At 46.5% G+C, this 13,436-nt stretch overlaps 1 protein-coding gene across 6 annotated transcripts in view; it reads left to right on the top strand.

Annotated features, from left to right (window-relative positions):
- Frmd4b (FERM domain containing 4B) overlaps window positions 1-13,436 on the top strand; it is a 332,248-nt gene that overhangs the window by 189,299 nt on the left and 129,513 nt on the right. For 4 of the 6 annotated variants that reach the window (XM_052719520.1, XM_052719515.1, XM_052719517.1 and 1 more), the window contains one exon: window positions 13,014-13,079. In XM_052719520.1, the coding sequence (XP_052575480.1) occupies window positions 13,014-13,079 (66 nt within the window). Of the gene's footprint in view, window positions 1-5,597; window positions 5,622-5,713; window positions 5,735-13,013; window positions 13,080-13,436 lie in introns of those variants that run through there. The other 2 variants (XM_052719518.1, XM_052719521.1) reach the window with 2 other exon arrangements.

Below are 13,436 nucleotides of genomic sequence, written 5' to 3'. Positions count from 1 at the left end.
GGGCCACTTGTCAGCAACAATGAACAAGGAAACCTTCTCTCCATGGATAGCCTCCTTTCTTGTGCCTCCTGGGTAAACTGAAAGTGAGCTCTAGCAGAGCCCTGAGCTCAGCTCAGGGCTTTATTTCAAGTCCCTACCCTCTCCTTTCCTTAGGTTTGTTTATTTGTTTGTTTATTTATTTAGGTAGGTAGGTAGTTATGTGTGTGTGCTAGGGCACACCTGTGAAGGACAGAGGACCGCTTAGGTCTGTTCTCTCCATCCACCTTGTGAGTTCCAGGGATCAAATTCAGGCATCAGACTTGGCGATATGCCCTTTGACCTGCTGAGCCTTCAGCCCTTTCCACGACCTGAAATTTTCTTACTGGTTTAATGCCCATAGTTTCTCTCCTTTTCTCTAAAGCAGTTTTTTTTTTTTCTCCATAGGAGCGATTCTGCCCAGGAGCAGACCTTTATTGATGCTTGGCGATGTATTTAGTGTCATAGTAGTGGGAGGTGTCCTCTGACATCTAGTGGGTAGTGCTCAGTCACTCCTCACCGGAGGAGCACCAAAACCTTCTGCAGCTGCAAATGCACTGTTGAGGCTCAGGCCTCTAGCACGAGCTCCATGGACAGTGCCCTTGTGGTCTCAACAATCGATCCCTGTTTGTACTAAGAGTGGCACTTTTTCTCAGACTGCTGTTGCTTGAGCAGGTGTATGAGCACATAATGGAGAGCCTGAATGTTTGGCATTGTGAACAGGACTCAATCACAAGCCAGGTGCATGTGGACTCAGGCCCCTGATGTCACCCAACTGATGAGTGGTAGAGCCACTCACTCAGTGTGGGTGAATTGCGTCTCCGCTGTGCAGTACAACCCACTAGCAAACACGGACTGCAGGAGGTGCTCAGCCCGGCCATTACTTACTGTTACATTTTCTTAAGACGGCGATTCTGTAGTTCAGTTTCTTCCCTTCTTTTTCTGTCTGCTCTGACAAGATGTCTGATTTAGCCAAGGCTGTCCTTGAACTCTCAATCCTTCTGCCTCAGACTCCTGAGTTGTTGGGATCACACACATGCACAGCCATGCCCAGCATTCAATTTCATCCTTAGCAAACTGAATTCTCAATTTCCCATTCTTCCCTCACCCATCTATTTTTCATCTTTTACTTTTTTGCTACCTGCCTTTCTTCCTGGCCCTCTGTCTCCTTTGCCTTTACTTCTCCCAAGGGGCCTTTCCAGGAGCCTGTGACTCCCACCCCACATTGCAGCAGGGTGACTAGCCCCTCTGGGGACTCCACTCTGGCCTCTGTATAATCAGAGTAGTATATGCTTCCTACTTCCTGGGCTTGTTAGCAGCATGCAGCAAGAGAGTACACATGTTGTGTGCCACCAAGTCCGTGCTCAATAGGAAGTGCAGTTGCATGCTGGGAAGGCAGGCACTGTCTTGAGAGAATTAAAGGGGAGATCACAGCTGACTCTTCTGGAGACATCTGTGTCAGTGCAGGCCATTCTCGGGACGAGGGTGTCAATAGCTCACACTCAGTCACCACCCAGAGACGATATAAAAGGGCCCTGTTCTGCTGGGGTTGACATCATCCGGGTGAAATATAAAACTCCATCCACTCAATAGGTCTCAGAGTAAGACTGGCCTAGATCGCCCCCTCTCTCACCCCAGAGACGCTCATCTGATGAGGAGTTTTACAGCTCACCTTGCTCTCTGGATGGAAGGCTTGTTTCCTGGTGTGTCAGGTTTTCTGGGCCATGGTTTGGGAGATGCTTGGGAAGCCTCCCTTTAGATCATCCGCTATCAATGTAAAGCAGCAGTTCTCAACCTGTGGGTTGTGACCCCTCAGGAGGGTCGAACAATTTTCACAGAGGTCCCCTAAGACCACTGGGAAACACAGATATTTACATTATGGTTCATACCAGTAGCACAATTACAGTTATGAAGCAGCAACAAAAATAATTTTATGGTTGAGGGTCACCATGGCATGAGGAACTGTATTAAATGGTCGCTGCTTCAGGAAGGTTGAAAACCACCTATGTAAATGTTCATGAATGTCTTTTAACATCTAGATTCAATTCGTTCACAAGGAAGATCTGTACAGGTGCCATGACACTCACGTGGAGGTCACAGGACAGCCTTACCTCGACTTCCACTTTGTTCTGAAACTGGGTCTCCTTTGGTTCACTACTTTTTTTTTTTAAAACATAATTCTTTATTGGTTCTTTGGAAATTTCATGTCATACACCCCAATCCTGCTTACCTCCCAGTCCCTCCATGTCTGCTCCTCAACCCTGCAGTGTGCTCCCCCCAAAAAAATTAAAAATAAAACCAAAGAAACAAACAAAACAAAGAACAAAACAAACAAACAAACCAACAAACCTCCCTCCCCCATCTTTCCCACACCCCTGCATTCATCCTGGTGGCATGGGAGCTGCAGTGTGTTATACAGTATGCCCCTTCTGTCCAATCAGCCCCTCCTACAAAATGTTCATTGCAGTGAATCATTGGTCTGGTTCATGAGGCTACACAGATGGTTCAGGGGTTAAGAACACTGGCTGCTCTTCTGGAGATGCTAAGTTCATTTCCCAGCAACCACATGGTGGCTCACAGCTATCTATAATGAGATCTGGTGCCCTCTTCTGGCCTGCAGGCATATATGAGAGCAGAACACTATATATAATGTTCATTACTTATACCACCAGGCCAGCAAGCCACCAGGGATTCTTCTGTGTCCACCTCCCACCTCTCTTTAGGAACACTAGGATTACGGATGTGTGTTTACTGCATCCAGATTGACAGGTGATCTGGGGATCCTAATTCAGGTCTCCAGGCTTGCAGGGGTTTCTCAGAAGCGTGTTACTCCCAGCCTTCACTCAGAAGCTTTGGGAGACCCAGTCTCACTCAGCTAGTTGTTTGTCTGTCTGTCTTCTACCACTAGATCTTAAGTTTCACAGACAGACCAACAACTAGCTGAGTGAGAAAATGTAGGTCCTAGGGACACAGAACAGCATGGTGGAGTAGAGGAGACAAGGAAGGCCTCTCTGAGAAGGTGACAGACATCTGATCTCGGGTCTGAAGGAAGTGAAGGAACCTGAGGATGGGTTGAGTTGGAAGCAAGGCATTCCAGGCGGAGGGAACAGCATGTGTGAAGCCCCCAAAGTAGGACCGAGGCTTGATTTGAGGGAAGGAAAGGGGGCCAGTGTGGCTGTGCTGAGCTAGAGGTGAGCCGTGAAAGAGAAAGAAGGAGCCCTGTGTTACTTGCTCTTCTTGTCATGAAATACCTCACAAACACAGCTTAAGGACAGACAGGCTTGTGTGCCTCACAGTTCAATCCATCGTGGCAGCAGCGAGACACCACCAGAGGCTGCTGGTCACATTGTATCAATAGTGAGAAATGAGAGAGAGAAAGGAGGGGGAAGGAGAGAGAGGAGAGAGAAAGAGAGAGAGATGGAAAGAGAGAGGAGAGGGAGGAGAGAAGAGGGAGGAGAGAGAGAGAGAGAGAGAGAGAGAGAGAGAGAGAGAGAGAGAGAGAGAGAGAGAGGAAGGAAGGAAGGAAGGAAGGAAGGAAGGAAGGAAGGAAGGAAGGAAGGAAGGAAGAGAGAGGAGAGAAAGGAGAGGGGAATGTTGGAGCTCAACTCACTCTTTTTAACTTTTATTGATTCTTTGTGGATTTCACATCACGCATCCCAATCCCACTTATCCCCAACCCCCCTCACATCTGCCCTTTGCCCTTGCAACCCCCTCCCAATCAAAACCAAATTTAAAAAGAAAAACCAAAACCAAAACAAAACAATGAAACAAAACAAAAACTAAAAAAAGCGGAGGAGACGAAGCTTGTCCTGGAGCAGTAGTGAGTGTGGTCCGTCAAGTCACACGGTTTACCCTTTTGTCCATTCATCTTTACTTGCAAGTGTTCGTTGCCACGAGTCACTGGTCTGGCTCGAGGCCTCTGGCTTCTGCTACTCCACTGATAATGGGCTCTCACTAGGGCTGTCTCTTGGATATCCTGTTGCTGGCCTGTGCCGTGGAGATCCTGCTGATTTGGATCTGAAGGTTCGTCCTCTTCACAGTCCTGCTCCAACAGTTCATAGATGAGGTGGATGTTGGGGTGGGCCAGCTCACAGCCCTGGTTCTGGGCCTGGGTTGATGATGAGCTCTCCAGCCCTGCCTCGGCCAGCTCACCCAGTGCAGCCTGCTGCAAGGAGTGAAGCCATTTCTCCTGCTCTCTCTCTGGTCCTCAGATCCGGCTCACCCACACTCACACCATCAGGGCCGGTTCTACTGTTAGCCCAAGCGAGGTGCAGGGCCCTCTCTCCCGATTGCTGTAGAGGGAGTATGGGGGGAGTGGGCAGGGTCAGTTCTACTCTCACACCCTCAGAGCTGACAGCTCCACTGTGCTGCCCTGGCAGGGTGCAGGACCTGCCTTCTTGTGTGCCGCAGCTGGTGAGGGGCAGGGCTAGTTCTCTCGCGGGACCCCGGGGCCAGCTCTCTCACCTGCCATAGTTAGTAATGGGTGAGGAGGGGGCATCTTTCTCTCACACACACCACCACATGGCAGAAGAGGGGGGCAGGGTCAGCTTTCCTGCTCTCATGCCCTCACGGCATCCCCAGCCACAGGGTCAGCTCTAGTGTGCTGCCCAGGTGGGGTACATGCCTGTGGTAAGGGGTGGGGCCATCTTTCCCGAGTGCAGGGGTCCAGCTCTCCTACTGCAGTCTCCAGTAAGGGGCAGGGCCAGCTATCCCAGGGCCAGTGAAGAGCAGGCTTACTCAGCACAGCACGGTCCCAATGACCCCCTGTGCTAACCACAGGCCACAGACATCATCACAGACCCCAAGCTCACTTTCTTTTATTCAATCTGGGACCTCAGCCCATGAGATAATTGTCACCAACATTTAAGACGCGTCTTCCAACCCTAGGAAACCCATCTAGGCTCCTTCACAGGCATGCCCAGAGGTCTGTGTCCAAGGTACTTGTAGAATCTGCTGACAAGATTAGCCATCATAGGCCTGTTCTTGTCAGCACAAATGAGGAGTTAGTTTCCGGGCGTGTTGTGTGGGAAGAGATTGGACATCTCTAAATAGAAAAGCAGAGAGGTCCAGGCTTCACTTAGAAGGCATTGCTCCTGTGGCCAGGTCCTCACAGTGATAGGATCATTGCCCAGCTGCATGGGAACTATGGACCTGGTCAGAGAGCTGACCTGGGACTCATCCAGATGGTAGGTCAGACCTCGGCTGGGTCACACCAACCAAAGCCCTGACAAGTCATTTTGAGGAGGCCAGGTCTCTTCTGCTGAGTCTCAGGAAAAGTCAGTAAGGAACCAGAAGAAAGAGGGGGAACAAGACGCTTGCTACTTCCTTATCAAGTGTTTGTGTTTCTGTGTTCCGTGCACCAGCTGAAGCAAAACCAAAGGAGTTTGCTCTGTTTTCATAGTTGTTATTTCCTGTTCAGTTTTAGTCTGACCCCAGATACTCTAAGTGGGTCCCTTCTGCCTGTGTGGGATTGTTACCACCCGGCTCTCCTCTCATCTCCTCAGTCAGGAGGTGAGTGTTCCCGTGTAGACCCGAGCCTCACCATGTGCTGTGGCAGCTGGGCGCTGGAAGCAGAGGTCAAGCCTGTAGCAGATTCTCACTTCCCTGTAAGTCTTCCCCACATGACAACTGACCCACCAGACAAAGCATTTCCACCTGCTACCAGCACTTGCCGGCTGAGGACCTGCTCTTATCAGCTGGGAAGCAAACGCAGCCTGAGGTGGGAGTTCTAACCCAGAATGCACCATTCTAACCTCTGGATACCTGGAGTTGGGTGGGGAAGAGGTGGGAGAAAGTGAATCATCTGGACGGGTGCTGCACAAGGGTCTCCAGAGAGATCGCCTTTGAATATATATAGTGTGTATGTGTGTGTGATTTTCCTGCAGAAGTTGCTACTCTTAGCTGTCATTGACAGGAAGAGGTAAATTCTGAAACTATTCCCATGGTCTCTGTGGAGCTCAAAAGTGATTCTGAATTTAGATATATAATTAAGGAATTCCACATTCTTGTGTCAAATGTGGAGAGCCCTGGGTGAAAATAGAAAATCAAGCATTTTTGAGAGTCATGCTTTAAAATAAGTGAGACATGCCCATAACTGACCTGTTGACACAATATTTGTTTGAATTAGATGGCTTTTTTTTAAGCTGAGTTACTTTACATACCTCAATTAAGCTCTGACTCTGGAGGCAGAGTTCAGAGTCTCATTTCCAGGTGTAGCATTAATGACTTGTGTGGCTTTGGGTGAATCTGACCTTATTTCCCCTATCGCAAACCAATGGCTGTTAATAGATGCTCTCCCTATTCTGTTTTGTCAACTCCATGGTTCTAAGTGCTTCCTGTGGAAGTATTTTTATCTGGAAGTGAATGAGTTTCCCTGACTGCTCCATGGTGTTGTCTTTCCATTTCTCCCTGCTCCAATGCTCCTTTGGCAATGGTCTTCACAGGAACTTGTTGGTGTCTGCTGGATGCAGGACTGTGTGCGATGCTGTGCGACTGAGAGTTAGGGTCCTCAGCTGAGCTCTTGCTCCATTGTTTATGAATCTTGTGAATCACGGGGTTTCCTTTGGTTTCCCTCATGATGTTGGAGTGAGGAGAGTACCTGACTCGGGGACATCCCAGCGTTGACCATGTGGCAGCCCCTGGATTGCAGAGGGTGCCCGTGAGGGGTGCCATTAGTATTGCTATTAAAGTGACCTGATTGTGCAGATGCGCTGGAGGCAAGCAGGAACCCGTGGTCCTTTCTCTTCCTTTATTTCTACCAGCTCTGCACAATTTTTCTGTCACATGCTTTTTAACCAGCTTGCTAATTTACCCCGCCATTGATCTTCTCTAAAATGAGTATGTATAAGATTACAGAAAAGTTTACCTGTTTACCAGCTTTCAAAGAATCGAGTGTGCCCTAGTGTTAACTGCTACCTTGACACATTCTAGAAGCATCTGTGAGAAAAGTCTCAGTTGAGGAACTGCCTTTACCAGGTTGGTCTGTGGACACATCCATGATGTGTTGTCTGGAGAGCTAATTGCCCTAGGAGAATCCAGTCCACTGTGGTTCCCCTGGCCCATGCCTTTGGATAGAGCATCATGGTAGTGGGAGGCTGTGCTGGAGAAGCTTCTTTGCCTCATTGCAGCTAGGGGGTAGAGCAAAGGGCACATACAGGAAGGGCACAAGACACAGCCTCCAAGAACACTCCACTAGAACTCTCTCCTCCAAGTAGGCTGCCTCTGGCCTTTCAGCACCTCCAAACACTGCTATTACATGAATTCATCAAAGGATTATTCCGTTCGTTGAGTCAGAGTCCTTGTGATCTAATGATCTCTGGAAACATCCTCACAGATATTGGTGAAATTATTAAGGCCACACCACGTAGTTAAAAGGAAGGTTTATTTTGTGGAGTAACTTACAAGTGAAGGGATAGGTAACAGGGTCTGGGAAAGGTGTGGCGCAGTCCGGCGGTGTTCTCTGGAGAACTCTGCTCGGTCTACCTCTAGCGTCCAGGGTCCAGGAACCAAGAGAGACAGCGCATCCAGATCTCGGGTCTTCAGGGTCCTCTCTCGGCCCCGCCTTGTAGGCGTGACAGTTACTGAAGCCTCAATGGGGGTGGGAACTTGCAGATCAAAGCTGGAATGGCAACCCACTACACACAGATTTATCCAGAAGTGGGCAACACTAATAGACATTTACTAATCTATCTGAATTGATGATCAAGGTAATCCCTGTGAGCAATTTCCCTGTGCTCAGCAGGACCTTCATCAGTACTGGGATATCTTTTCTGGTGCCATGAAATTTTATTGAATCAAGGTTTGCTCACTCATCTGACATGACTCCCTCAGGTCATACACTTGGGGGAACCAGAAACCACAATACTGTGCCTTGTGCTGTCAAATACTGCCATGGAGGAAATCAAACCCCGTGTTCCCAAATCTTTCCCTTGTCAAAGAAGTTCTCCCTTGCAGTTGGAATTTTATGGCTTCTCTTATTAAGGTTTCTGTTGTCAACTAAAATCTATTCATAAGCATTTGTTTTGATGAACAAAATACATCTCTCACTTTTCAACCTCCAATGTAAGTAAATGACAAGGGCAGGCCTTTCTGTTCCTAGTGACAATCAAATCAACCCTATGACATCCCCTCAGAAGCACCATCCTGCAGAGGAAGGGATTCAGGGAATATTGAACAGGATGCTCAGAGTATAGACAAATACTAGTGTGTGCTCCCGCCCTGCCCTCCTTCACTGGCCCTCGTCATCTCTTACCACACCATGCAGGGAAGTGTCTGCCACTCTCCTTTCCATATGTCAGTCTCTCTGAGGGCTATTTCTCATCATCTCACCACGGCACACCTGAGATGATGAGGAGACTGTGTGGGCCGTCATTTTGGAGTCTGACCTTTGGAAACAATTTGTTTTAGTTAATTACAGAAACCCATGGCCCAGAGAGAAGGCTCAGTTGGTAAAACACTTGCCTAGCAAATGTGAGAGCTTGAGTTGAGATTCCCCACACCTGCTGGAAAGAGCTGGGCACAGAAGTCTGCTCTTGTCATTTTAGGGACGGTAAGATGGGAGGCAGAAATGGGCAGATGCTCCGAAGATACACCTACCCTGCCCCACCCCCACACAACCTGTGTGTCTTACTTGAAGGAGAATTCAGTGCAGATAGATTAGTAAATGTCTATTGGTGTGGCACACTTCTGGATACGTCTGTGATCCACAGAGGAAGGAAGCAGACCATTCTGAGACTCTCGGGACTTTTGTAGAATGCAAAGACACGAGTTCACACAGACCAGGAGAAGCATGAAAACCGTCTGGAAAGACGTTAGAGACTGACAGTGATTCCCAAGCTTTCCACTCAGCCCACCTGATTGCTCATGCCCCCTTCAGCTACCTGTCCTCCGAATTCTTCCTGCAGGACTTTCTCCACACACAGCAGTAACCCCACAGCAGCCAAGGTTCCAGATCCAGTTCCAGATTCCTTGGACTGAAGTTCTGACGGCCCCAGCTTGGGGCAGGTGGCCATGGTTAGTTCAGTCAACTAAGATCAAGTTGTGTGTCACTACAAAGTGTGTCACATCAAAAAGACATTCATTGTTTAGTAGTCTAGAGTAATCCCGGGCTTGGGAGTTAGAGACAGAAAGATCAGCCTGAAGTCATCCTTGGCTACATAGGAACCAGAAGCCAGCCTAGGCTACAGAAGACTCTGTCTCATAATACTACCAAATAATAATAATAATAATAAAGTTATGTGTTGAGAAAAGAAATGCCGATTGGTTGGAGGAAGGTCCAAAAACAAATTGACATAGCAAGTGGATCCTTTGTTTGTTTGTTTGTTTGTTTGAAGGGATTATTTGTTTTTGAGACAGGATTTCTCTGTATAGCCCTAGCTATCCAAAAATTCACTATGTAGACCAGGCTGGCCTTGAACTCACAGAGATCTGCCTGCCTCTGCCTCCTGAATGCTAGGATTAAAGGTGTGCGCCGATAGATACATTTTTAAAAGAGAGATAAATATATTTGGATTATGGGCAACCTAGTGACTTGAAATATTGTGTGAGTTATGGCATTTTCTTTAATGGACGTGTGTGTGTGTGTGTGTGTGTGTGTGTGTGTGTGTGTGTGTGTGTGTGTTTTCAAGGATTGTTTTACTTTCTGTAGGACATGTATAGAGTTAGTTCTAGGGCAGTTTTGCAAAAGTAAAATGATTTAAACCAACACATTTCTTTATCCACCCTGGTGCCCTCCCCCAGTATGGATAACTAGAAAATGGATGGTGTTTTTTGTTTGCTTGTCCCTCTGTTTCTATTTGTTGCTGGGGTTTTATTTTGTTGTGTTAAGTTGTGTTTTCAGTTTAGTGCATTTTGTTTTGTTTTTGATACAAGGTCTCAAATTGGCTGTGTAGCCCAGGCTGTCCTTGTACTCCTGGGGTTTCTCCTGCTTCAGCCTCCTGAGTACTGTTAATATTATAACCATTCATCACTATGCCTGTGACTCGGGGCCTTGAACATGTTAGTCATATCAGCCACTGGGCTATGCCCAATTACCTTGTTCACGTTTTGACTTGGTTCTTTACTTTCCTGGGTAATTTTGAATAAATTATCCTAAAGTTTGTGTGTCAATTTCCCAGTCTATAAAATGAGGACAATGCCATCATGTTGCTATTTGCAGACCTTTTGGGGAGAGGTGGTTGAAGCAGGTTCTCTAATATCCCAGGCTGGTCTCAAACTCTTACTGAGTCAAGGCTGGCCTTGAACTTCTGATAGTCCTGCTGCTGTCTTCCCAGTGCTGAGATCGCAAGCATGTGCCACCATCTCCAGTGTGTGTGGTACTGGTAAGCAAACCCAGGCCTTCATGCATGCTAGGCAAGCACTCTCGACTCTCAGCTGCATCTCCAACCCCTTTGGAGGATCTCTAATGAGACCATATACATAACATGCATTGACCAGCTCAGTGACCAGAACTAGCATGCCATCCATTTAGCCACCCTAGGTGTGTATTTGACCTTGGCATTGCCTAGCTAAGCGAGTAATCTATGGCCACAAACTAAGCAAAGCTTGTCCACTCACCTCTTATCACCAGTTCTGTGGTTTCTTTGGGCCATGTGTCTATAACCCATGGTATGACCTGTTAAGCTAGTTCACAGGTGCTTAAAACAGAGTTCAATCAAAACTCTGAGTGCAGAAAATATTTTTTTTGCATTGAAAACAGGTTTCTTATACCCACCCTTGAGCCTCTGTTGCTTCATCTATTGAATATGAATAATAATAGGAATCCTGGAATGCACCATTATAGCTCATAGGTAATTTATATAAGACACCTAGGACAATGCATGTATACAGCTGATGCTCAGTAATGGAGTCGATCTTTTTTTTTTTGAGATAGGGTCTCACTACGTTTCTCAGGCTGGTCTCAAACTCCTGCACTCTAGTGATTTGCTCATCCATACGTTGGTGTAGCTAGAACCACAAGCATGAACCACTAAACTCATTTTTTTATTCATTTATTTATTTGTTTTGAGCTTTTGAAGTATTCTTTCATGTAGCTCAGGATGGTCTTGAATTCATTATGTAGCCAAGACTGATCTCGAATCCCTGATCCTCCTGCCTCCTTTTCCCAAGCAGTGGGATTACGGTGTGCACCATCACATCCAACTCAATTTTTCTTTTCAAATTGGGTTCACAAATGTCTGAATTTTGAACAGTACCTGAAAGGAAAAGAATGTTGTCCCAGCTTCTCAAATGTGACCCAACAAGTCCATGTTTGTGGTCAAAATTAGACATGCAGACTTCACCGGGCTGTTGCTCATATCGGAGATGCTGGGGACAACCTAGGTATCTCTCGGAAGGAGACTCAGAGCAATAAACAGTCCTATGCCACAGAACAGTGAAGCAAAAATAAATCCCTATAGGGAAATTTTCCAAGAAATATCAGTGAGAAACACCAAAGGCAAAGCCACGAGTACAGGTTGGTCACATTTGAAATGAAAGTTTATGTGAGTGTGCATACATGTATACATATATGCATTACATGGATGGATAGTTTCACACACAAAAATAGTGAGTGCTTCATTTGGATAAGTCTGTGTAACAAATATATATATATATATATATATATATATATATATATATATAATGTTTTTTGTTTTATTGGTTTTTTGTTTGTTTGTTTGTTTGTTTTGAGATAGGGTTTCTCTGTGTTTCCTTGGCTATCCTAGAACTCGCTTCATAGACCATAGATCTCAAAGCCAGAGAGATCTACCTGCCTCTGCCTCCTGATCGCTGGGATTAAAGGCATGCATCACCACTGTCTGGTGGTAACATAACAATATTAACTATATTTAATAAAAATATAAATATAGAAGTATAAGCCAGGGGCTAGGAATGTTGCTCAGTGGTAGAGCTTATGCCTATCCTATGTGGGGTTCTGAGTTCAGTCTCAACGCTGCACCAAGAGGGGGGAAAAGCATAGATGAAGTGGGAGCGATTTATCTATGGGTACTTCCATCCGTAGTCCCACTGCCCAGCGTGCTTCTTAGGCTGTGAGGTTTCAAGTTTGGGGCCAGCCTAGACTATACAGCAAGACCCTGTCTCAGAAAGACAGAAAATATCTGTAAGTGTTCACATCAGAAGTGTCCATAAAGGTGGCCTTCAAGATGCCCCTCAAAGGGACAGGATGGTGACATCTACAGATGGGATGGTTTGGAGTGTGAGTTTATCAAGGGAAAGGTGGGTGGCTTACAACCGGTATTTCCCAGCACTGCAGTTTTAAACTTTAAAAAAAGAATTACATATTGAAAACTGATATGTCAAACTGTCAGCCGTGCACCTCAACCGCTAACTATAGATGGTGATCTATTAAAAGGGGCAAAGAGTTCAAAAGTTGAGGCCTTGCATTTGAACTTCAGTCTCACGCTTTCCTCCTTGTATTATGGAAGTTTCGAATTTACCAAGGCGCAGCCTTGATGAACGGTGTTTCCATTTGTGAAAGGTCACCATGACTCAAGGAAACATTTGCTTTCTTCTGGGAGACCTGCTTCTCTACACTTGACCTTGTGCCCTGTGTGAACTTGGCCTACTATACAGGCATTAGTTTTGTTGTTGTTAGTCTTGTTCCCCCCATACATTAAGTCGTCTTTGCTTTTCATCTTCTTACTTTAAATCCATGTGACTGCTCCCAGGCACAGCCAACCCTTTGACATTGTGACACGTCATTGTCATCCCCAAAGTCTGCAATCAAGAACTGCACAATCTAGTTATTTTTTTTTTTTAATTCTCATAATGTCTCCAGTAAGTGTGACTTTGTGTTGGGCCGCTCTCAAAGCTGTCCTTGGCCTCATGCAGCATGCAGACTGCAGTTCGGTCATACCCGAAAGCCCGTTGCAAGTCTGCTTCTGAGAAGCCCACTAATGAGCTCACTGGAACATGGCGCATATATACAATTAAGTGAGTCTGCAGTGTGCTGACAGACCGGGCTCTGACATCATATCTCTCAACTTTTTTTGTCCCCACAGATGACAGAAGGCAGGCACTGCCAGGTGCACCTGCTGGATGACAGGAGACTGGAGCTGCTGGTTCAGGTAGGCATTGGGTCCTCAGGGGTAACCACTCCCTGCCCTCTTTGGAGCATGGGGGCCTGTGTCCAGGCTGCTCACCTAACTGTGCCTAGAACTCAATGTTTTAAAGTGACTGAAGGGAGAAGAGGTGGCTCTGAGGTCGGCAAACTTGGTCTGCACGTGAGTTATTGTAGCTTAGTCTTCCTGAAAGAATTCTGACTCAAGCTGGTCATGGATGAGTGGAAGCTCTTTGTAAAATGTGATGCTACGTGATTTTTATCCATTTTACTTGTTGATGATTTTCTTTCTATTTGCCCAACACCCTGGACCAAAGTTTAAAAAACCAGTTGAATTCCTATTGAGAAGAATAGAGGTCTAGAT

This window comes from Peromyscus californicus, unplaced genomic scaffold, assembly GCF_007827085.1.
Source record: "Peromyscus californicus insignis strain IS unplaced genomic scaffold, ASM782708v3 Scaffold_6__1_contigs__length_162567912, whole genome shotgun sequence".
Classification (NCBI taxonomy): Eukaryota; Metazoa; Chordata; class Mammalia; order Rodentia; family Cricetidae; genus Peromyscus; species Peromyscus californicus.
The sequence above is the reverse complement of the archived record's forward strand: the minus strand, read 5'-3'. Positions and strand labels throughout refer to the sequence as shown.